This window comes from Panthera uncia (genome assembly GCF_023721935.1).
Source record: "Panthera uncia isolate 11264 chromosome B2 unlocalized genomic scaffold, Puncia_PCG_1.0 HiC_scaffold_25, whole genome shotgun sequence".
NCBI lineage: Eukaryota > Metazoa > Chordata > Mammalia > Carnivora > Felidae > Panthera > Panthera uncia.
The window spans coordinates 1,915,560-1,940,544 of record NW_026057581.1 but is presented as its reverse complement, the minus strand read 5'-3'; the positions used below and the strand labels follow the sequence as shown (position 1 = coordinate 1,940,544).

Sequence of the window (24,985 nt, the reverse complement as noted above, 5' to 3'; positions counted from 1 at the left end):
TGATATATGTCTTCAGATCAGTCATATAGTTTACGTATTCTCCACGAGCTGTATTTAATGTGCTGTTTACTGTATGTGATTTTCATCTCAATGCCTTTATATTTCGTTTCCTGATGTTTTATATGATTCTTTTTCAGAACTGTGTCCTGGTAAAATACATTTTACCATTTCCTTCAGATTATCATGTTATCTGAAGCTCTTAGGGAGCAGACTCTGCTATTCATTTCTACAGCCTTTTTCCAGGGTAAATGCTTACTCTGGTTTGTATTTTCTGCCATTGCTCATCCCCAGGAGGGATTCTTTTGATCAGTGGCAGCACCCTGTGTTGGAGGTTATGGAATTGTTGCTACGAGCTTGTTCTGTATTTACTTCTGCTAAATAACTCGAGGGTTTCCTGGACCCAAGACCATAGATACTGATTTCTGAATATATTAATTTTTGGAATTTAAGATTCCTGAAAAGCGGAGGTACTGTGAATTGTGATTACACTTTCTCACCTCCCCTCTTCTCTAATGGGCTTTAAACTTTCTTCTTGGGCTTTAAACTTCCATCCAGAGGCTCAGGAGACAAGTCCTCTTAAGTCAGCAGCACAGTTGTTCTTGCTTCTTGTAGGGAGTCTCATTTCTAGTTTCTTTTTGTCTCTTTTTGTTGTGTTTTAACATGTATCCACAAATTCCCCGACAGCCCTCCCTTCCAGAGGTAGAGTCTAATCCCATTCTCCTTGAGTGTGAGCTGAATTTATCCTCTGGTTCAGAGATTTTTTTTTTCCCTCACATGTGCCCAGTTTTCTAAGACGCCCATCAAAAGCACTCTTCATTTTTGTTAACGGTGTTTTTCATCTCTAGCACTTTCTGGTTCTTTCCTAGGATTTCCATCTCTCTGCTGACATTGCCTATCTGTTCTTGCACACTGTCTGCTTTATCTGTTAGAGCCCTTAGCATATTTATCATAGTTATTTTAAATTTGTGGTCTGCCCATTCCAAACTTCCTGCCGTGTCTTGTTCTGATGCTTGCTTGCCTTTCAAGCTGTGTTTTTTGCTGTTTGGTATGCCTTGTAATTTTTTTCTTGAAAGCTAGACAAGATGTACTGAGTAAAAAGGAAGTGCTGTAAATGTATACATATATTTTTTTAATGCTTATTTTTGAAAGAGAGACAACACGCGAGCAGGGGAAGGGCAGAGAGAGACTGGAGACACAGAATCCAAAGCAGGCTCCAGGCTCTGAGCTGTCAGCACAGAGCCCGACTCGAGGCTCAAACCCATGAACCGCGAGATCATGGCCTGAGCTGAAGTTGGACGCTTAGCCAACTGAGCCACACAGGCGCCCCAGGAAGTGCTATAAAATGGCCTCTAGCAATGTGGTTGTGATGTGTGGGAAGCATTCTGTTATTAAAAACAAAACAAGCCCCAAATGCAGTCACTTATGCTAAGTCCCACGTCACCAAATTGAGATGTAACTTAAATACAGTTCTGGCTCTCCTGGAAATGGAATATCAAATAAACTAGTCAATCAGGAATCACCTGGTCAGCACTAGTTAGGTAATATGCCTGGTAGATGCCTGTCATCCCCTAAAGGAAAGTGACCGTTCAATAACAACCTGCTTTTTCTGCCCAGAGTAGCTCCCTTGTTCCCAGACCTTTCTTCCTTCAAGTCCTTCATTTTTACAGCTCCTCTCCATGCGTCCGTCTGATGGGTGCGATGCTGCGCAATTCATGAATTGCTGAAGCCAGCAAGATCTTTAAAGTTTACTCAGTTGAATTTGGATTTTTATTTTTATTTATTTTTAAATTTTGTTTAACGTTTGTTTATTTCTGAGACAGAGAGAGACAGAGTATGAGTGGGGGAGGGGCAGAGTGAGAGGGAGACACAGAATCCGAAGCAGGCTCCAGACTCTGAGCTGTCAGCACAGAGCCCAACGCGGGGGGCTCGAACCCACAAACTGTGAGATCATGACCTGAGCCGAAGTCGGTTGCTCAACCGACTGAGCCACCCAGGCACCCCGAATTTGGCTTTTTAATGCTAAAGTCCTTTGATTAGGTCTCAGTGAGTCTGTCTGGACTGAACTTCACAGGTATCTCTCAGTGTTCTCCTCTTAGATGGGATGCAGTAGTTAGAGTTGTTATTTCCCTTCTCCCACAAGGAAGGCTAGAGCGAGTGAATTTGGGTATTTCTCTTCCCCCAACCCAGTCAGGATCTGATAATACCCCAGAAGGTTAGGCTCTAGTTAACTAGTCTCCTCTGAAAGCAGGCCTGATTAAAAAGAACAGAGTGCTCTGTTTATTTAAAAATAGTTCCTTTTCCTCTCCTCCAGCTGGAAGCAAAAGGGGATTTTTCTCCAGTATTTACTGTGGGAACCTGGTTGAGCTCCTGGAGGTAGAACACATAGTGTTGTGCAGGCATCGCTATGACTGGAGGCCTTAACTCCAGGCCTCCCTGGAGGTTTTAACTCTCAGAGTTGCCTTCATTGAGCTCCAGCAATTCCACCATTAATATTCAGGTTTTCCAGGAGCGCCTGGGTGGCTCAGTCGGTTAAGCGTCCTACTTTGGCTCCGGTCATGATCTCATGGTTTGTGAGTTCGAGCCCCGTGTTGCGCTCTGCGCTGACAGCTCAGAGCCTGGAGCCTGCTTCGGATTCTGTGTCTCCGTCTCTCTGCCCCTCCCCCACTCGTGCTGTGTCTGTCTCTCAAAAGTAAATAAATGTGAAAAAAAATTTTTTTTTTAAATTCAAGTTTTCCTGCCCCCACACTGGTGTCACACTGGTTTTTACACTTAGGTTTCTGCTTCCTACACCTTCCCTCCCTGGATTCATCTGATTGTCTCCAGTCTGGGCAGTTTGCCGTATCCTGCCCTCTCTTCTGATCCAGGAAGCGTTACTGACTTTTCAGTCTGTCCAGCTCTTTCCATGTTAGGTCAGAGTGGTAACTTCCAGGCTCCTCACACTCAGAACCAGGAACCGGACGTTATGTGTGAGCTGAGTGTAGCCACTGGCTTCTCACAGCTAGACTGTGGTGGGGGCACCCAACTGCCTCTTGGTGGTTGCCTGGGGGAGGTGAGCTGGGTGGAGAGGCCCAGGTAGCACTGAGCCCTGCTGCTGGCCTGCCGTGCGGCTAGGAATCCTCCAGTCCCAGTCAAGGATGACAGCAGCCGTGGCTGATACCTTGCCTGCAACCTCACGCAAGACCCTGAGCTAGAATTACCCACTTAATGTATTCTTGAGTTACTGAACTACAGAAATTGTGAAATATGATAAATGCTGTTTCAAGCCACTGAGGTTTGAGGGAATGTGTTATTCAGAAATAGCTCATTCACTGCCTTACCGATGGCCGCCGTCCAGGTACAGTAGCTCTGAAAGTTCCCGTAGCACCATTCCACAACCTTGCATGGTACCTGCAAGTTCCCTCCTTGTTTCTGGCACCTGGAAAATCTCCTTTCTTTTGAGCTCAGCTATTTAAATTTTCTTTTGTTATACTTTATCATTTACTTGTGTCGGTTGGCCATGTTAACATATGGTGATTTTCTATAAAATTTTAAATTACTAAAATTCACTCCTGAAAAGATAGAAAGTTTAAAGAGACTGCATATTTCTTAGAATTAAGTTTGACTGAATATGGTAAAATAGTCTAAGTAATAGCGGCTTAAATAAAATTTCATTTATCTTTTTTGTAAAAGAAGTATAGAGACAGACAGTTTGGGACCGCTATGGCAGCTCCCCTATATCATATAGGAGATTGATCGATCTATCTACCTATCTATCTATCTATCTATCTATCTAACTATCTATGTCAAGATATCTGCATCTGTTTTGTTTTCAGGGATATAGGCTCATCTTTTTCTGTTAAACCACCATGGTGTCTGGTGACATTTCTCAAGATCAACTTAGAGATCCAGTGAGGCTGCTAGATCTCCAGCAATCACATCTGCGGTATAAGAGTAAAGGAGTAAGAAAAGCAGAAGGAAAAATAAACGCCCAGCCCTAGCTGAGTCAACTCCCCGTGGGCACTTCTCAGCAAGTGCCACAGAGCACTTCCACAAGTGCCCCACTGACTTAAACGCAGTCTCTGGGCCACAGCTGGCTGCTAGGGAGACTGCAAAATGTCCTGTAGTGGCACTGCGTCTAGATAAAATCAGGATCATGGGCGTGAGGAGGAAAGGGAAAGTGGACGCCGGGTGCACAGTGAGCAGTCTCTGCCATAGACCAATAACAGAACAAACACAAAACCCGTCACAGTTCTACCCCTAAGACAGCACCAGGTTCACTGAATTACACAGGAAAACCTGTAAACATTCTAAGAAACATGAAGCTGGTTTTATGTAAACTTTTATGGAGCATAGAGAAAGAAAAGGATGTTATTCCAAATTGGGGTTTTGTTTTCAGTGCTCTTGAGAAATAATTGACATACCTCACTGTGTAAGTTTAAGCTAAGTTCTTTTTATACAGTATTACATTGATATTAGGACCTGTCAACGCTAGCATAGAGAAAACTGCCACTGAAATTTACTCATAAATATTAATTTAGTAATCCTAAGTAAATACTAGCCAAAAAGACCCACAGCATATTAAAAGAAGGATGGGCTATGACTGACAGAGATTTAATACCCATTTTTAAAAAAAAAAAATTTTTTAACGTTTATTTATTTTTGAGACAGAGAGAGACAGAGCATGAACGGGGGAGGGTCAGAGAGAGGGAGACACAGAATCCGAAACAGGCTCCAGGCTCTGAGCTGTCAGCACATAGCCCAACGTGAGGCTCGAACTCACGGACCGCAAGATCATGACCTGAACCGAAGTTGGCCGCTTAACCGACTGAGCCACCCAGGCGCCCCTTAATACCCATTATTAAACTAGGAATAAATAGTTACAAATTTAAATCTTAAAATAACTTCTGAATTGGCAGCATGAGGGGATCCTGGACCTACGCAGGGTGAAACAATCATAACTTGTGAAAACTACCTCATACGGTCTCTGGAAATTGTCCTAAGAGCATACAGCAAATGAGGAAACATTCATTCAAGAAAATCTACTAAATTTTGGTAAGAACACAATCTATGGCACTTTTTCTTTTTAAAGTTTACTTATTTTTAAGGGAGCGACAGAGAGAGTGAGCAGGGGAGGGGCAGAGAGAGGGAGAGAGAATCCTTAGCGGCACTGTCAGCACGGAGCCCAATGTGGGGCTTAAACTCACAAACCGTGAGATCATGACCTGAGCCCAAACCGAGTTGGATGCTTAACTGATTGAGCCACCCAGGTGCCCCAACACAATCTATGGCACCTGTGCCATGAACTACTTTCTATCCTATCTCTATCCACTGGCTCAGCATGAGGGAAACTCCAATCTGGGTGGATATGTCCAAGAAGATGGGGGTACCAAGCAAAGGCTAAGGTACCACCTTAAGAGGGACAAGACATCAAAGTTTTATTTTTCAGAGACTAAATTCCAGGCAAGTGAAACCAATTAGGTGGAGCTTTTTCCTCCACCTGGCCCCCATTCATAGGGCAGAGGCTCTACTTCAGACACGGCAGGCTAAGAATACTGGAGCCCAGAAAGCCCTCACACAAGTTCCGCACATAGGACAGAGGTTCCATGCTGGGAAGACTAGAGGCTACTGCCTGGCCCAACACCCTAATTATAGTGCAGAGGTGTCACTGAGAGGAGTAGGTCACTGTCCCTGTCCTCAATTCTGGAGCAGGGACTCAGAGATTTTGACCTGGGGAGGGGGTGGGTATAAGAGCAGAGGGCTTTGAGGCTCTCCCCAATGGAACTGACTATAGTTGGAACAGATTAAGGGAAAGGTCAAGCCTAAAGGTACTCTCCAAAACAATGTCGATTTTGGTAGTAAGCAATTTAAAGTAAGCTAACCATGAAAGCTAAATGATAATTCTTAGGCTGGCTAGTTTACCAAGGAAAACCAGGGAAAAAGACAAGTAAGGAGAGTCCTCTTGGGCTCAGAAAGAAACCTTACACATATTGGCCTCAAGAAGTATCCCTACAAAGGGCTTCAAATTTAATTGGATCACACTTAAATAATTTATGGCAAAAGGCATTGCTGAAATATAGAATAGAGCAATCAGCCACCAATTAATGCTGCCTAACAGCAGGATGTGATACCAACAGAGACGGGTTGCTAAACCAAGAGGAGTGGGGAGATAGCGAGTCCTTCTAAATCACTGTCATGTCATATCCCATTGTGTATATATACTACAGTTTCGTTACCCATTCATCCATAAGTGGACACTTACATTGTTTCCATACCTTGACTATCACAAATAATGTTGTAGTGAACATGGCAGTACCTATATATTTTTAAGTGGCGTTTGTCGTTTTTGGGTTTGTCTTTTGTTGTTTGCTTTAATACATACTGACATGGAGTTGCTGGATTATATGGTAGTTAGATCTTTAATTTTTTGAGGAACCTCCATACTGTCTCCATAGTGGCTGCACTGATTTACATTCCCACAAACAGTGCATGAGGGTTCCCTTTTCTCCACATCCTTGCCAGCATTGTCTTTTTTGATAATAGCCATTCAGACAGGTGTGAGGGGATATCTCATTATGGTTCTGATTTGCATTTCCATGATGATTAATGATGTAGAGCATCTTTGCGTGTGCCTGTTGACCATCTGTGTCTTCTTTGGAAAAAATGGCTATTCAGATCTTTTAGTAGTTGGATTGTTGATGGGTTTTGTTTGTTTGTTTTGCTATTGACTAGTACGAGTTCTTTATGTATTTTGGATATTAGACCTTTATCAGATATGTTATCTGCAGATACCTTCTTCCATTCCATAGGTTGCCTTTTCATTTTGTTGGTGGTCTCCTTTGCTGAGCAGAAGCTTTTTAGTTTGATGCAGCCCCGCTTGTTTACTTTTGTTGCTGTTGCTTTTGGTGTGAGATTCAAAAAAGATTCAAGACCTACATCCATGAGATTACTGCCTGTGTTTCCTTTAAGGAATTTTATGTTTCAAGTCTCACATTCAAATCTTTAATCCACTTTGAGTTAATTTTTGTATATGGTACAAGATAGTGATCCAGATTCATTATTTTGCATGTGACCGTCCAATTTTCCCAACACCATTTATTGAAGAGACTGACCTTTCCTCATTGTATATTCTTGGCTCCTTTGGCATAAGTTAATTGACCGTATATGTGTGGGCTTATTTCTGGACTATTTTGTTTCATTGATGTACATGCCTGTTTTTACACCAATGCCTTACTCTTAATTACTACAGTTTTGTAATATAGTTAGAAGGCAGAGAGCATGATGACTCCAGCTTTGTTCTTTTTTCAAGATGGCTTTGACTATTCAGGGTCTTTGATGGTTCCATACAAATTTTTAAATTGTTTATTTCTGTGAAAAATGCTATTGGAATTTAAAAAAAATTTTTTTTAATGTTTATTCTTGAGGCAGGGGGGAGGGTCAGAGAAAGAGGGAGACACAGAATCCAAAGCTGAGTTGTCAACACAGAGCCCAACGTGGGGCTCGAACTCACCAACCATAAGGTCATGACCTGAGGTGAAGTTGGATTCTTAACAACTGAGCTGCTTAAGTTCTACCGCCATTGGAATTTTAATAGGGATTTCATTGAATCTGTAGATTGCTTCGGGTAGTATGGACATTTTAACAAGATTAAATCTTCTAATTTATTAACATTGGATATCTTTCCATTTATTTGTATCTTCTTCAATTTTTTTTTCACTAATGTCTTATAGTTTTCAGAATATAGATCTTTTACTTCCTTAAGTTTATTCCTGGGTATGTAAATCTTTTTGGTGTAATTGTAAGATTGTTCTCTTAATTTCTCTATAGTTATTAGTGTATAGAAACACAATAGATTTTTGTGTATTGATTCTGTATCCTGTAATTTATTTCAGTTTTGTGTGCGTGTATGTGTGTATATGTGTGTGTAGTCTTTAGCGTTTTCTATGTATATCATGTATACATAGAAATGTATAGTGCTGGGGTGCCTGGGTGGCTCAGTTGGTTGAGCATCTGACTTCGGCTCAGGTCATGATCTCACGGTTTGTGGGTTCAAGCCCTGCGTCGGGCTCTGTGCTGACAGCTCAGATCCTGGAGCCTGCTTCGGATTCTGTGTCTCCTTCTCTCTGTGCCCCGTCCCCGCTCATGCTCTGTCTCTCCCTCAAGAATAAATAAAACATTACAAAAATTTTTTAAAAAAATGTATAGTGCTTTCTATGTATATCCATGTATTACTGTAAATCATGACAGTTTCACTTCTTCGTTTCCAATTTGGATGCCTTTTTTTCCCCCTTTTTCATGCCTAATTGTTCTGGCTAGGATAGGACTTTCAATACTATGTTGAATAAAAGTGGTGAGTGGGCAGTCTTGTCTTGTTCCTGATCTTAGAGGGAAAGCTTCCAGCTTTTCACTTTTGAGTAGGAGGTTTGCTGTGGGCTTTTCATATATGGAATTCATTATGTTAAATTCCCTTTACACCCACCTTGAGAGTTTTTATCGTAAAACATGTTAAATTTTGTCAGATGTTTTTTCTGCATCTATTGAGATGATCATATGATTTTGCTCCTTCATTTTGTTATGTTACGTGGTGATGTATCACGTTAACTAATTTGCAGATGTTGAACCATCCATGCATCCCTGGAATAAATGCCACTTGATCACATATACAATTCTGTTTATGTATTGTCGAATTTGGCTTGCTTATATTTTGTTTGAGAATTTTTGCATTTATAGTCAATAGGGATATTGGCCTGTAATTTTCTTTTATTATGCCATCTTTGTCTGGTTTTGATGTTAGGGTAATGCTGACTTGATAAAAAGAGTGTGAAATTCCTTCCCCTTTTCTTTTCTGGAAGAATTTAAGATTGTTATTCTTCTTTGAATATTTGGTAGAATTCACCAGTAAAGCCATCTGGTCTTGGACTTTTAGTTTGTTGGGAAGTTTTTGATTACTGACTCAATCTCCTTCATAGTAACTGTTTTGTTCAGATTTTCTATTTCATCAGGATTCAGTCTTGGTAGGTTATATGTTTCTAGGAATTTACCCGTTCCTTCTAGGTTGTCCAAGTTGTTGGCATATAACTGTTCATAGCAGTCTCTTAGGATCCGTTGTATATCTGTGGTATCAGTTGTAACATCTCTTTCATTTTCTGATTTTTTGAGTCCTCTCTCTCTTTTTGGGTAAGTGTAACCAAATGTTTGTCAAGTTTATCTTTTCAAAGAAAGAGCTTTTAGTTTCATTGATTTTCTTTCTATCTTTTTAGTCTCTATTTCATTTATTTCTGCTGTAATCTTTATTATTTTCCTCTATTGACTTTGGGCTTCATTTGTTCTTTTTCTAGTTTCTTGATGTGTAAAGTTAGATGGTTTGACACTTTTTGTTTTTTGAGGTAGGCACTTATCACTATGAACTTCTTGGAACTGCTTTTTGCTGCATTACCTCAATTATAGTATGTTACATTTCTATTTTCATTTGTTTCAACTATCTTTTGATATTTCCTTTGATTTCTTCCTTGACCCATTAGTTGTTCAGTAGCATGTTGTTTAATCTCCACAGATTAATGAATTTTTCAGTTTTCTTCATGTAATTAGTTTCATACTAGTGTGGTTGGAAGATACATGATTCAGTCATTTTAAATTTGTTAAGACTTGTTTTGTGACATATGATCTATCTTGGAAAATATTCCATGTGTTCTTCAGAAGAATGTGTACTCTGTTGCCTTAGGATGGAATGTTCTGTAAATATGTTAACTCTGTCTGGTCTAACATTTCCTATCAGGTCGGTGTTTCCTTATTTTCTGTCTGGATGATCTGTCCATCAATCTAAGTCCCTACTATTATTGCACTACTATTTCTCCCTTTATTCCTGTTAATATTTGCTTTATATACTTAGGTGCTCGTATGCTGGTTGCCTAAGTATTTAGTGTTACCTCTTCTTGTTGGACTGACCCTTTTATCATTATGTAATGCCCCTCTTTATCTCTTATTAGTCTTTGTTGTAAAGTCTATTTTATCTGCTAGAAGTATAACTACTCCAACTTTCTTTTGATTTCCATTTGCATGAAATGTTTTTCCATCCCTTAACTTTCAGTTTTGTGTGTCCTTACATCTATAGTGAGTATCTTGTGGTCAGTATACAGATAGGTATTGTCTTTTTATCTGTTCAGCCACTCTATGTCTTTTGATTGGAGAATTTAGTCCGTTTACATGGACTTAAGGTAATTATGGATAGGTATATGCTTATTGCCATTTTATTGTTTTCTGGCTGTTTTTGTGGTTCCTCTCTGTTTCTTTCTTCTTGTGGCCATACAAATTGGGGCACCAGACTGGGTATGAGCTCCTTTTTGGGTGACACCAAATATTACAGTCCCATGAGACCAGGAATGTAAGCTCCCTGGCCTCCAGAGACAGGTGATCCAAAGGAATCCCCTGAGTGGCAGCCACAAAAATCAGGATACCAGATGCATGTAAAAGCTCCCTTATGAGAGATACTGTGCTCTGAAGCACAGTTAAGGAAGAATACAAAGATGGTGCCTGTTTCCCTCTCTGGAATGTTCCAGCAGGCTCCTAGATATGTATCGAGTTAGATGATTGACCCTGTGGCCAATGTTTTAATATAAGCAAGTGAGCCTCCTTCACTTTCAATCTGGGTGCTATCAGCTGCCTCTGGGCCCTCGAATGGGTGAGTCTGAGCACGTGAGTCCTAGAAGAGCAGTTTCTCAGATCACTTTAGTCTTGTGGGTCTTGGAACACAGGCCCTTGTCGGATTTCAGATGTATGTTTTGGGGAGTTGTCTCTCAAGTGTATGTCTTAAAAGTTGTTATGCCTAATGTGAGTTGAGCCCAGTGCTCCTCACAAAGAAGCTCCAGGTTTTGAGTTCCTTCCCAGTTGTACGTCACTGTGCCAGGAGTGGGCTTTATGAGGGTATTCTGTCCCGGACTCTTCTATGTGCTTCAACATGTTTTTCTTCTGGTTTGCCCATGTGTAGTTGTCACTCAGCCAGCCTTTGTTTTTTAAGAGGAAATTGTTCCCTTGTAGCTGGACTCAATGTGTGGGAACAGGTGAGTTCAAAGTCTCCTATGGAACCACCCGGAACTACAACCTCCGAGCACTTGTTTGTATAGGTGATCCTCACAACCCCGTGGGTAAGCTGCACCTTTTTTCCTTCTAAAGGAGAAAGCAGAGAAATAGTATTTCATAGGGTTATATGCTTTAGCAAAATTAAGAACATGTCTAGAAGGGCTATTCATCAAAAGCTCTTTTCATAATAACCATTCTACCCAAGTGGAAAAAAATATGTCTTAACCAGCCCCTTAACTCATGCAAAGGGAGAAAAAAGAAAATGGAAGACTGCACTGCAGCAGATGGAGGAATTAAGTAGAATGGCTGACCAACCGACACTAAAATTCATAAAAACAATTTTAAAAAGCACAAAAAGTAGCATTTTATTCTACCTTAAATATTGGTTATAGCTTAACTAAGCAACGTATTTTACTGGATCTAATTTCATCTAGAAATAATTTTCTGACCACCTTTTTTCAATAGGCTAGTGTTGAAGCCACTTTATAATTCACTTTATCAACATACCTTTGCTTTATACAAAAGCAAGGTGTCCAAAAGACTGTCAACAAGGTAATTTTTTCAGGTGAAATTACACAATACTGCCAGACAGATAATATTTTGATCACGTCAGTGGGTCTCTGGTACTTACTGAATAAAAGTTAAGCTCCTTGCTCTGGCAGTGAAGACCCCTACAATGTACCTACTTTAAACTTGCCCTATTTACTAAATCTGACAAACTCAGTCTTTCCAGCTCTGTCAAACATTACCCTATCCATGTGATAATAACAGCTCACAGCCAGAAGAAAGCTTTTCCTCTCTGAGATTCCACACCCTTCAGCTCACCATTCACAAGGCATTTCTCACGGCACTGATTTATGTACATGTCTTATCAACTTTAGTATACTGAAACCCTAAGCCTAGGTATGTATATATGTATGCATGTGCTTTATTTATTATTGGACACAGTAGGCACTTGAAAGTATTTTTCTACAATATGTCCTCCTCCACAGAAAAATATTTTAGGCTGGGAAGGAGCGGAAAGAATGAAAGGAGGCACAGTGGTCCCTTGTCAATCTCTATGACTTACACATGTACGCTGTCTAGTTTATCAAAAGCTTTCACATACATTTATCTCCATGACATAAACAAATACCAAAGGAAAATGAACAGTGTTTAAGATCAAGGCTATTAGGAAAAATTTAGAAAAAATAGAGGAAAGGAAATGGCTAGCTTTGCAAAAGTAACAAAAGGTTAATTTAAGGAAATTTTAAAAGGCTAAAACAGATTAAATGGAGAAAGTCCATGGAATTTTGGAAAGCTACAGAAGTTCTAAATTAGACTCCAATGAGCAGAAATGAAGACAATGAAAGACTTCAGAGAAGTGGTACAGGGAGAGCCCCACGGTCTGCAGCGTCTCTAGTTAGTTTGCGGTGCTTCAGAGCACGAACCCAGAGAATACCATGTTGGTGACTCAACAAAACATGGTCTGAGATCCATGAGAAATGGAAACCATTTTCGGCACAGCTTGGTAAAGCTGGATGCTGGTGGCATCAGGAAGATGTTAAGTCTCTGAAGAACTCTGTAGAAGGTGATTTGGGTGAAAACAAGAGATATCACAAAATTCTTATTGTGGCTTCACATGTTGATACTTTGGATATTGTGGAGTAGGATTCCCAATGTGATTCTGAACAGATACATTTTCTCTGTCTACACTTGGGTTCCCATCCTCATTGGCTGCCTCTGACCCTATCTTCCTATCCCCAACCAACACACCAGTTCTGAAAACATGAGTGAAATTTGTTATAAATATCTGGCATGACTCCTCTAACTTGGAGGAAGCTTAGCTGGTATAAGCTGTGGTGCAACTTGGCTCTGAATTGGGAGAGAGGCATGCAGATGCTGTCTTAGCACTTTGTTAGGCCCAAGATAACTACGAGGTGAGAAACAAGCTGTTCAACATCACAGGATTTCTATCAAAATTCATCATCATTTTGATCTGACTTGATCAACTCATTTATTTACCAGAACGTGAAAGGTTTATCCCATAAAAGGAGCAAAATTAATGTGAACAAATATAATACGGACCAAAGAATGGAGTTACATGGATGGAGCAATCTCACAAATCTAATTAGAAGCTGCTTAAGGCATTCTTACAACTACTATGCTGGTGAAGAAATATGGATTCTCCCACCCCAAATCTGACAACCCTATGTATTTGGTAATAAATGCATTAGACTGACCCAGAATCTAGAACCTCAGAGAATTAGACACAAACACAAATAGCCTTAGAAAGTCCTCAGAAATCTAGACCACGTCAGATTTTCAGAGTTATGGAGGTCACCTCACTGGTGTACTAAATAAACGTTTATAGCACCTACACTCAAGGCACAGTGGGGAGTATAATATGGCACAGATCTGACCAACTGGTGAAACATTCGTTATAGGCAAAATGGTCAGAGCAGCAGCCCCCACATCAGAGCCATCTCGCCAGGAGACGTCATCAAGTGCTGGCTGGAGGTGGTTAGCCAGTCTGGAGGCCCATTTCAGTCCAGTAGGTGAGAACAATCATTTCATGTCCTACCTCTTCCAGGCAGCTCTCCCAGAGCCTCCTACCAAACAAGCTGTTTCCCAGCCACCTTCTAGAATGTAGAAGACCATGCATCCCTCCAGACTCGGCCTTCTAACCCAAGATGGCATGTAGCGGTCAGTGAAGCCTCAGCCCCGTTCTGTGAGGAATGAACGACTCTGGCACGTACGACGTGGCTCACTGTGATAGAACTTTCTTTCCAACATGGCTCCTCCGGTGTTGAACAAGGTATGAAGTTCGGGTGAAGCCTTTCCCACATGTGTCACACTGATAGGGTTTCTCACCGGTGTGGATTTTCTGATGTTCGAGAAGGCTTCTACTCCGAGTGAAACTCCTGTCACACTCGTCACATGTGTAAGACGCGGGAGCCTCAACGCTTTCCCACCGGCTTTCCACCCTCCCCCGACCCTCCCGGGTCTCTGCACATTCACGATCCTGCACGTTTTTATCGCCGTGGATCCTCTGGTGTCTGAGGAGATGTGAATTCCGCCTGAAAGCTTTGCCACACGTGTTGCACTGGTACGGCTTCTCCCCTGTGTGGATTTTGTGATGTTCAAGGAGGCTGCAACTCTGGCTGAAGGTTTTCCCACACTCCTCACACTCGTAGGGCTTCTCCCCGGTGTGGGTTCTCTGGTGTTTGATGAGGTTTGAGCTGTGACTGAACACCTTGCCACACTCCTCACACTCGTAGGGCTTCTCCCCGGTGTGGACTCTCTGATGGATGACGAGGGCAGAGCTCCCGATGAAGGTCTTGCCACAGTCTTCACACTCATAGGGTTTCTCCCCGGTGTGGATTCTCCTGTGTTTGGTCAGGCCTGAACTCTGAGCAAAACTCTTTCCACATTCGTGACAGTAGTGCCTCCTACTTCCCGTGGCAGTTTTCTGCTTTCTCGGGAACCTGCCCTCCTGTTCGCCAGCTTCGGTGCCTTCAGGAATCTGGGCAGTGTCTTCACGCGGGGGGCGCGGCATTCCCCCGGACTCTTGTACTGGCCGGACCTCGTCCACAGGCAGGGCCCGGATCTCGGCCTCTGTCTCACCACCTGAAATAACAAGTGGCCACACGTGGTCAGGGATGCCCTGCCACGCAGGAAAGCTGTGACTACGGTTCCACATACGCGGGGATGGGGGTTTCTGTACAAGAACGAGGATGGGGACGAAGGGGAGAACGGGCCTGGGGTCACTGGAAGCAGGGTGATGGGGGTGGAGGAGGGTGGGAAGGACCGTGCTGGGGACACTCGCAGAGGCTCTAAGTCCTGAGGACGAAGGCAGGGCCCTGCACTGGGGCTGGACTCGAGGAGGGCTGGGCAGATGGCAGCGGTAAGCAGGCACGCGTGAGGACCTGGAAGTGTTCCGTGCGACACAAGGAGAGCAGGCACGTAGAAAGCGATCGTCGGTCAGGGACGGTCCTCTTGGCTCTTATCCCAGACGAAGGCAGGGGCCCCAACACGACGGGCTTCGGTGCTGACAGGTCTGAGCCAGAGCTCCTGCTGCACCATGGTCGAGCTGCACGAGCTCAGACGGGCCAGGCTGTCCCGTGTGTCCTGCACCCCGATCTCTAGCTCACTTCTCGCGCTCGCCCTACAGTCCCACGGCCCATTTCCAGAGGACACCCCAGCTCTCGTCCCGTGTCGGAACTAGCAACAGAGAGGGGACCAACGGTGACAGCCCTACTATGAGCCAGGCCTGTGCTCGGGGCTCGACCTGCCGTGTCCCACTTAACCCGGCCAGGACGCGGCAGGAAAGGGAAGGGAGCCGGGCCGGGAGGGTTAAAGATCGGGTCACGCACGTGGTTAGTAGCTGGGTTCAGAAACGGTGGCTCTGAACGCAGACAGAATTCAGACAGCGTCTTACGGCCCAGTAGGTTCCAACCGACAAAGGAAGCCACGAAGGCCTACCACGAACCAGCCCCCGTCAGTCTTACCCGGGGAGGTCAGGCCGCCGGGGTTCTCCCGCCCTTCGTCTCCGTGGAAGCTCCCCCGAGAGGAATCCAGCTGCGCCCAGCCAGAGGAGAAAGCCAGGGCCACGTCTTCCGTTTTCAGCAAGCCCTGAAACGGCACACGGGCCTCCTAGTTCCTCTTACCCAGAGTCCCTCCCGGAGCCGGGTGCTGCGCAGAGGGGCTCAGGCGGTGAGGGGACGGTCCCCGAAGGCTCCGCAGACCAAGCCAGCGCGGCACCTAACGCTACTTCTCCCGGTCTCAAGTGACGGCTTCATCAACAAAACCACTGCGGAAGTAGAGTGACAGCACGTGAGGACAGGGGTCTCCACACCAATACGCCAGTCGCCTGCGTCTCTACACAAATACCCCGGGCGCCCGCGTCTCCACACAAATGAGCCGGACACCAGGGCAGAAGGTAAAGAGATTTGGAAAACGGAGGCCACGCCACTGCAAGGACCGGAACTGACCCCCGCTAGTGATGGTGGCTCATTTGTATTAACAGTTATTCAGATACAGTGAAACGTGGGTCTGAAGTGAGGAAAGTCAGGGAAGCCAATGGACACCACAGAGCCTCCAGGGCGTGGAGGACCGGGTAAGAAGTTCAATCCAGTTTAAGTACAGACTGTTGCGATCGTGTGACTAGTTGACACACGTGGGCATGCCGTATCCGTCCCGGCAAGCTAAGGGACCACGTGGTTACCCCCCGGTAACAGGGCAGGAAAGCAAAAGAAAATCTTCGGAACAAAAGCACCGTCACAACAAAAGCTTCAGTTTGCTTTTGCAGAATCACCGTTACTGATGAAGAAGATCCCACTGAAGAAGGGGCTGGCCAAGGACACGGAGTAGGGGCCTGGCAAACGGCACCCAAGCTAGTCATGAAATAGGACGAGGCTCCCAACTAGGCACCAGGAAGTCAGACAGCGACAGACGACACTAGCATACACGAGAAAGTTGACATCCCATCTGGCATTTGGCTGGAGGATGTAGACGGGGACGGGGCGACCCTCCCAGGATGCACCACGGCAGCGAGGGGCAGGGAGGGGCTCCGGCTCACCTGGGGCTCTGGGGGCAGCCTGGCCGCCACCACTGCGTCTCCTCTGCAGCGCCCTCCCGGGGCAAGCCCAGGACCCTGGAGAACTAGGAAGGAAAGAAGCTCTGGATGAGACGTCCCTGGCACTCAGCCTCCCTCCCTGGCCTGCGGAATCCAAGCTCAAACACTGGGCCTGGAACTTCGTACAGAGTGTGTCTTCCCAAAGGCCCGATCCCTACCCGCTCCAGTCCCGGGGCCTAGAGACCTGTGCTGTGCTCTGCCGACACACAAAATCTATGCAAAAACGGCAGGATCCTAGGAAGGGATGGTGAGTTTAAACCACATAAAACAAGCTTTTCATCTGAAGATACCCTGGGTTTTGCTTGCGAAGGGGAGAAAAGTAAGATTTCAGTTAAAATGCCTTTAGGGGTCATTAAGGGCTTTCTGCTTTGGTTTGGAAGAACTAGAGGTAAAATAAAGCTGGAACCAGAAGGCAGAAATGGGCATCTGCTTGTACAGAACTTGCTCAGCGTCCAGAAGAACCCGAGGTCTCCCTGGAGGAGGCAAACTTTACATGGAGCACAAAACAGCTGGTTTAGCTAGAGCCTGTGTTGGAAGTCAGGACTGCGTGTTGGCCGGCGTCTCAGTGCTGTGTGTCTTGGGACACGTTCAGGGCACGTGAGAAGACACCGCAGGACATACAGCCAGTCCTGTGGAGTAAATCCTGCTATTTTCATAAGAGACCCAGGGTTTAGACATTTATACTCTAATCCGCAGTAGTCCTGTAGTCTGTGGGATATTCCGACGGGCTTTACAGAGTCTGTTCGTTTTCTTCTTGGCACTTACCACTACTGGAAGCTGTACTGTTGTGTGTATGTGCTGCCTTCCCCACTAGAATGTAAACCCCAGTGCCACCAGGAAGGACTCCGTCTCACCAGCGGCCGGTCCTCAGCACCAACCACACTGGCTACCATGTAGGAGGCAGAATTACGTGTTACATGAATGGGGAACCGATTCTTTCCAAACACCGTTTCAAATTTCCCTTTCAGTCTCAAAGTGGAGTCCGTCAGTGATGGCCAAATAAAGTCGCGGTCAGCGCCCTATCAGATGATCTCAGTGAAGCTGGACGAAGTCTGCAGGTTCACGCGCCCAGAAGAGAACACTCACCTGTGCCTGGTAAGGCCCGTGATCCCAGAGATTCATGCTTGAGCAGAGCCCTCACCGGCTGGAACTGGGCACTCCGTGATCCGCGGGAAGGTGTCAGTGCTGCCATCTCGCAACAGACAAGCTCTTGGCCCTGGTCACCACCTGGGACCTAGAGGTTATTCATTCGTTTTCATTATTTGTCAGACATTTCTGGAGCACTTCCCATGTGCCTCACAGTTTCCAGGGCCACGAGAAACATTAACTCAGGTAACACAGACAACAACCTTGAGGTGGGTACCGTTACCGTGATCATTTCACCGATGAGGAAGCGAAGGCACCCACAGTGTAAGCAGTTTTCCCAAGGTCACCCAGCTAATAAGTGGCGGTGCTAGGATGGGCACTCGGGCAGAGGGACCCCAGAGCCCGTGCTCTTTGCCATTACCAGGTGCTCCTGCGTTGTATACGTCGTGCTTTTACAAAGACTTTTGGGAACCGGTGCTGGCTCTCAAAATACTCCTATCTTATCTGACAAGTGAGGGTAATAATTTCTCGTTTATAGGGTTTTGTTATTGGTTTTGAGAACCAAGAAAGATCACAGAACGTGAAATCACCTAACGCAGGACACACGGTCTATCCCCACTAAAAGGTGGCTTCCGTGCATTTATGGGCAAATTGCACTTGTCAAGTTACTTTCTCACGTGCAGCTCAGAACTCCCCACATCTTCTGTAATGACTGAGGAGGCTGAAGCTAAGAGACTTGAAACGCCTTCACTGTGAAGGGCTCGCGGGCAGTGGGCCCCAGTGCAGACCCGTACCTCCTGGTCAGTGGTTAGGAGGCTCTGGCTGCAGTCCCCTGAAGGAACATTAACTGGTGCACAGACGACACCACCTTAGAACAGACTGGCAAAGCAAGAAGAGGCGGGGAGATCAACCTGTTTTCCACCAGGGGTGTTCTCTAGCCTGGGGTCCTTGGACTCCTCCCATGTGGTCCATGAACTTGGGATAGGAAAGGAATAGTTTTATTGTTACCAGCCTCTAAGGGAACGTGGCCTTCCCTTCTATTATAAATTGAAGCAGCAATCATGTGGCATAAGCCACGGCACTTCGCCACCGATAGAAATTGCAGATGTTTTGGGGAGCCTGGGTGGCTCAGTTCGAGCCCCGCATCGGGCTCTGTTCTGACACCTTAGAGCCTGGATGGAGGCTGCTTTGGATTCTGTGTCTCCCTCTCTCTCTCTCTGCCCCTTCCCCGCTCATGCTCTGTCTCTCTCAAAAATAAACACTTAAAATTTTTTAAAAAGAAAAATTGCAGATGTTTTCACACCACAGTACAGCACAACGAACAGTGTCAAAGTCACTCATGCTTCTAACGACTTTGAAACTGCACCCGGGCTATTGGGCCTGTGCCCAGGTCTTACTGATTAGTGCAACATTTTTTAAAAACGCACGCATAACGTTGTCACTCATTTGTTTAATGCTTTGCTGGGTGTATTTCAACATAATCGAGTTCTTCTGTGCTCCTTCATGTATCTAAAAATTCTGTTACGAGGAGGGGCCCAGGGACTCCACCCGAGTGGCAGGAGAGAGAGAGAGAGAGACGGGGAAGTTCCGATGTTGACGGCACGCCCCGCCCTCGGCCCCGAGACCTGGGTTAGAAACCGGGCTGGGGCCTCTACCTGCGGTGTCCGCGCCTCCAGCTGTCTCTGCAAGTGCTCCAGGAGCACCACCACCTCGTCCCCGCTCTCCGGGTGCTGTCCCCGCACCCAGGCCTGGAGCTCGGCGGGCAGGATGGTCAGGAACTGCTCCAGCACCAGCAGCTCCAGGATCTGCTCCTTGCTGTGTATATCCGGGCTCAGCCACTGGCGGCACAGCTCGCGGAGCCGGCGCAGCGCCTCGCGGGGCCCCTCGGCCTCAGGGTAGCGGAAGCCCCGGAAGCGCCGGCGCGAGCGCTCGGGGCCGGGGGCCGGGCTGCCGGGCGCGGCCGTGGGGACGTCCTCCTCCTCCTCCTCCACCTTCACGGTCAGGATGCCCGTCAGCAACCCCGGCCGCTCCTCCGCAGTGCCGGCATCCAAGGTCGCGCTCGCCTTCGACTCCCCGGCCATCCCGGACCTGGCGCTGGCGGACGGCTGCGCTTCTGGGGACGTAAGTCGTGCGTAAGTCACTCCTACGGCTTCCCGCGGCCGGAGCCGTCCTCAGCTCCCGCCCCGGGCCCCGCAGCCAGTCTCCACGCCGCCGGCCGGAATCCGCGGGCGCCCTCGGCGCGGGAGAGCGGGAGCGCGGGGCCGGAAGCCGGGCCGAGCCACTTCCTGGGCCCTCTAGGACGCGTCTCTTGGTGGCGGCCCGTTAACCCTTCGGCTCTCGGGCCGCCGCCGGCGAGACGGCGAGAGAGGACGGGGGGGCTGTGGTTCATGCTTGGCTGAAGCCGACGTCTCACGTTGCAGCGAACGCGGGCCCGCTGGGCCCTCAGAGTTCGGGCCTGAGGCTTTCCCCCGCGGCCGTGGACGTCACTGGGCCAGGCTGGGAGAGCAGCGGCTGCACCTGAGCCTGACCAGCTCCGCCTCTCCTGCGAGGCCTGCCGGCGGGAAGACCCTCCCCGCCTCTGACTTCGTCCTCACTTCCATGCATCCTTAACACCTTGTCCGCGTGAACCGCCACCAGCGCCATTGGGATCCTTCCTGCAAAAGCAACCCGAGATCCCCAACGGCTCCCACCAGTTACCACTTTCCACTTTCTGTGGCCTCCCCTCGGGCAGCCAGGCTTGTGCTGCTCCCTGCTTCCAGCCACTCCCGTGTCTTTGGCCAGGGGACCCTGTTCACTCCTGGTCGCTGTCTTCTTGTTCCTTCCAGTTCCCATTCACACTCTAGCACAGTGAAAGCTACACACTCTCAAGCCACATTACCTGGGCTCCTAATCCTGGCTTTATTTACCACTTACTAGCTGAGTGACCGCAGTTAACTATATAACCTCTCTGTGCCTGACTTTCTGAATCTATAACTGAGGATAGTAATAGTAGATAGGGATGTGAGCAGTGGGTGAGGTTTTTTATGTAAAGCTCTTAGAATAATGGCTAACCTGTAATAAGCTAGGCCTACCCTAAAACGGTAGGAAGCCCTGAGATTCCTTTGAGCCAAAGGAGGCTAGATTTTAAGCCAGAAGTGACAGCAGTTATTTTGCTGGACTGAGATGTCAGTGAGTCTGCTTTCTACTCAGAATGTAAGTTTGGTAGATGTTTTTTAAGTGAAAAAATATCATGCTAGTACCTTCCTGAGTTTTAATTCCTCAGTCTATCTCTTCTATTAATCTCCTGGCCTGGGCATGATTACCCGGTGGGCACACTCAGCTACCTCCACCCCTGCCCAGTCCTAGGGTCTGGCAGCTGCTCACCCCGGGGCCCCTGGTACTCAAGGACAGCAGGTGCAACCACTTCTCCAGTCTTACATTGGTTCCTGTGTAGACTGGGGTGCGCATTTGAAAGTAAATGCCTTATGCCTTTTGCTGTCAACTCTTAAAAAAGCCGTGTACCAGTGGACCCCTGCATTTCAAACCCATGTTGTTCAAGGGTCAGCTGTTCTTCATTTAGTCCCATTGCTCCTGCGTTTATCAGGGTAAGAAACATAGGTTGTAGTCATAATACAAGTGTTTGTTTCCTCTTCCCAACATACATTTCAGTAATCTGGAGCATATCCATGAGATAACTCCTGTAAAAACACTGTGAAATGTAAATCAGAGCACTGTGTGGAAGTGCAAATATGAGCAGCTGGAGGGGACTGTCAGGTCATGTAAGTGTCATTAGTGAATGACTGCTTTTGTTGCTTGGTGAGTAAAGGTGACCCGCATATTTGTAAAGGCCATAAGCAAATGTAATTTGGAGGGATGTTTAATTCCAGCTTGTTCTCAGAGTTCTATATAACTTGTGTGTTAGGAATTTCTTAATAATAAGTATAGATTGTGACAAACTAATGTTATGTGCTTACTGCTGAGATACCATAAGAATTATATTCCACCCCTGTGATCTGCCAAACAGAATTGCCCTAAATCTAATCATGAGGACATTATCAGATAAATTCAAACTGTCGGACATTTTACAAAACAATCACCCTGGACTCAGCAAAACTGTGTCAAGTAATACTTAAAAAGTGGATGTAGAAGTGTAGGTAGAGAAACTATTCTAGATTAAACAGACTAATAAGTAATCACAATCAAATGCATTTAAGGAAACTTGACTGAATTTTAATCCCATTTTAAAGACATTATTGAGGGGTGCTTGGGTGGCTTGGTCGGTTAAGCGTCTCACTTCGGCTCAGGTTATGATCTCCCGGTTTGTGGGTTGAAGCCCCACAGTGGGGCTGGAGCCTGCTTTGGATTCTGTGTCTCAGACTGTGCCCTCCCCCATTTGTGCTCTGTTGGCTCTCTTTCTCTCAAAAATAAATAAACATCAAAAGAATTTAAAGACATTATTGGAACAATTGAGGAATTTTGAACATATCCTGCATATTAGATAACACTACCTAATATTTAATGATAATATTAAATTTCTTTAGAATAATGATGGCATTGTGGTTGTGAAGGAGAATTGTCCTTCTTAGACATTGATTAGTGGAGTATTTATGGGTGAAGCATCATAATGTCTAACTTTCAGTGAGTAAGAAACACAATCTTAACAATTAGTGAATCTAGGTAAAGGATATGCCGGTGTTTAACTTTTCTGTAGGTTTGAAAGTTTTTTTTTAATATTTGGGGGAAATTTATGTAAAACAATTTTGAGAAATTTTGAGAAAGATCTTTCAATACATTTCTGTGCTCTATCTGAATGGATATTTGCTCATCTATAAGTAAAATTAAGAAAATAAGAGACTCTCACCACCAAAAGTTATGGTAGGCATTTATTTTTATTCCTATTGTCATATTTTTTACACCACTGCTTTCTCTACTAAATCAGAGGTCAACAAACTACTGCCTACAGACCAAATTGTTCCCCTGCCTGTTTTTGTATGGCCTTAGCAAGAAATTTTATATTTTTTAATTGTAGGGGAAAAATCAGAAGAAGAATAAAAGTTTGTGATATGTGAAAATTAAAGAAATTCAAATTTCAGTGTCTATAAGGAGTTTTATTAGAACACATTCATGTTCATTTACATATTGTCTATAGCTGCTTTCACTCTACAGTGGTGGAACTGCAATTCAGCAAAATATTATTCCTCAAAAAAATTTTTTATACTCTTAGGGTGCCTGGGTGGCTCAGTCAGTTAAGTGTCCAACTTCAGATCAGGTCATGATCTCACAGTTGGAGAGTTTGAGCCCCGTGTCAGGCTCTGTGCTGACAGCCTGGCGCCTCCTTTGGATTCTGTCTGTCTGTCTCTCTCAGTCCCTCCTCTGCTTATGCTCTGTCTCTCTCTGTCTCTCAAAAATAAGTAAGTGTTAAAAGTTTTGGGGGGCGCCTGGGTAGCTCAGTCAGTTAAACATCCAACTTCAGCTCGGGTCATGATCACACAGTTTGTGGGTTCGAGTCCCGCATCACACTCTGTGCTGATAGCTTGCAGCCTGGAGCCTGCTTCAGATTCTGTGTCTCCCTCTCTCTGCCCCTCCCCCGCTCACACTCTGTCTCCCTCTCTCTCTCTCTCAAAAATAAATAAACATTAAAAATATTTTAAAAAATTTATTCTTCCCGTTAGAAGACCTGTGTTACAAAAATGTATTTAATTATATATTTTAACAAAATTAACTTTTATTCAGTTTCTAATCAAATACTATAATACATTATTTTCTTTCATTAAAAAACGTATTTACAATTTTATCAGTTTGGGAAGACAAACAGAATAAAAATGGAGAAAAGTGATCAAAAGACAAATTCAATGATAGAATAAATATAGCCTATTTAAATGCCTGCCTGGCCCTGTTGGCTGCTGCCGGAGTGAATTCTCAGCCTCAGAATTAGCATAGTTCAAAATCTCCTTCAGCTTCAAAACGTCCAAGGGAGAGATTTTGGTGACTTCAAAGAAGATCTGGTGAGAATACTTGGAATGCAGAGTCTCCAGCTTATTGCAAGGACACAAAATCAGCAGGATGTTCAACTGGTTGATCAAGGGGTGAAGATCAGAGGTCTTGTAGCCACCATAATACTCAATGGTAGGAGCCCAGTGTCTGAACTTTTTCACGTAGACAGCCAGGAGGAAGGAGTCAGCAGCTAGCTTGGAAGGGCTTTCCAGGATATAGTCCTATTCCTGCAGTCATCTCACAGATGAAGGGGCACGGGGTCAATGCCTTCGTGCTGGCATGGAGATACCTAGTATATCTGCACAGGAAGTGATAGGCGATGGGAATACTGATATCAAGTTTGAGAGTTTGCAGTTTGCCAACTTCCATGCATCTTGCTGATAAATATATAAAAATCTAATTTTATCCTATTCGATTTAATTTCCCACTTCACTGTTTAGAGTCTTAGCATCAGGAAAGCACTTCTACCTAAATTCTGATTTAGTTTTTGTCACTTTCCAAGTCTGTTAAATAACTGAGGTCAACTTAACTACAGACAACCAAGGTGATGGTAATGCCTATGTACCTTTTAAGCTAAGAGGGAAATGATCTTGCATGAAATGCTAGCCATTTCAGACAGTGAACACAGTGTATGCATAAACTGGTTCCCAACCACAAAATTCCTGAAGAAATTAACCGAATTAGGAGACATCTACAAGACTGGGTTGGATGCTTCCCTGCATTTCAAGGGTAGAAACGTCTGTGAATTTTAAGAATTAAAATCATGCCTCTGGTCTTCACTTGGCTCAGAGGCTGAGCTTAAACTTTTTGATTCCAAAAGTTCTGGTGCTTGCTTCCAGTAAGAACAAGTGGGGTTTTGAAGTCAATAAACGTGCTTCCGCCATGAAACTGGTGGACAGGTTCCTTTCTAAGGGATCAACAAAAGGAGCACGGGAAGTAAGGGGCTCCCATCAAGGGGTGACGATAAAGAGGACGAGGGGAGCATGGAGACTTGAAGGGTATCAAGATGGTGAAAGGCGAATACCCAGGAGGAGTTGGAGACGTTTGAACAGTATAAGGGTCACTGGCGCAAATTCTTCTATTTGCGTCCCCGAGGGCCAAGGGCAGCGCAGGCAAATCGGAACCACGAGAGGAGCGGCGCATCTCCACCAAATGCCCCAGAGAAACCTTACGGCCTGACGCCTTCCGCCCTCGCCCGCGCGCCACGCCTTCGCCTACCAACCCACCGGAAGCGGAAGCCTTGCGGGCACCGTTGCT

The 24,985-nt window shown here is 45.4% G+C and overlaps 1 protein-coding gene across 1 annotated transcript; it reads right to left on the bottom strand.

Moving 5' to 3' along the window:
• Positions 1-8,171: 8,171 nt before the first annotated feature.
• ZKSCAN4 (zinc finger with KRAB and SCAN domains 4) lies at positions 8,172-20,102 on the bottom strand. Its single transcript, XM_049654853.1, has 5 exons — positions 19,411-20,102; positions 17,756-17,903; positions 16,613-16,695; positions 15,543-15,666; positions 8,172-14,661 (listed from the first exon to the last, which is right to left on the bottom strand). The coding sequence occupies exons 1-5, from the start codon at positions 19,834-19,836 to the stop codon at positions 13,799-13,801; spliced, it is 1,644 nt and encodes a 547-aa protein (XP_049510810.1). The 5' UTR covers positions 19,837-20,102; the 3' UTR covers positions 8,172-13,798.
• Between the last annotated feature and the right edge of the window lie 4,883 nt (positions 20,103-24,985).

Bases quoted from the DNA above. Each gene is read 5' to 3' on its own strand.
- ZKSCAN4 (XM_049654853.1), bottom strand. From the start codon at position 19,836: ATGGCCGGGGAGTCGAAGGCGAGCGCGACCTTGGATGCCGGCACTGCG. The intron at 17,904-19,410 runs GTAGAGGCCCCA...AATAACCTCTAG, and splicing joins TGGAGGCGCGGACACCGCAG to GTCCCAGGTGGTGACCAGGG. The intron at 15,667-16,612 runs GTGAGCCGGAGC...GTGCCGTTTCAG, and splicing joins GGCTGCCCCCAGAGCCCCAG to GGCTTGCTGAAAACGGAAGA.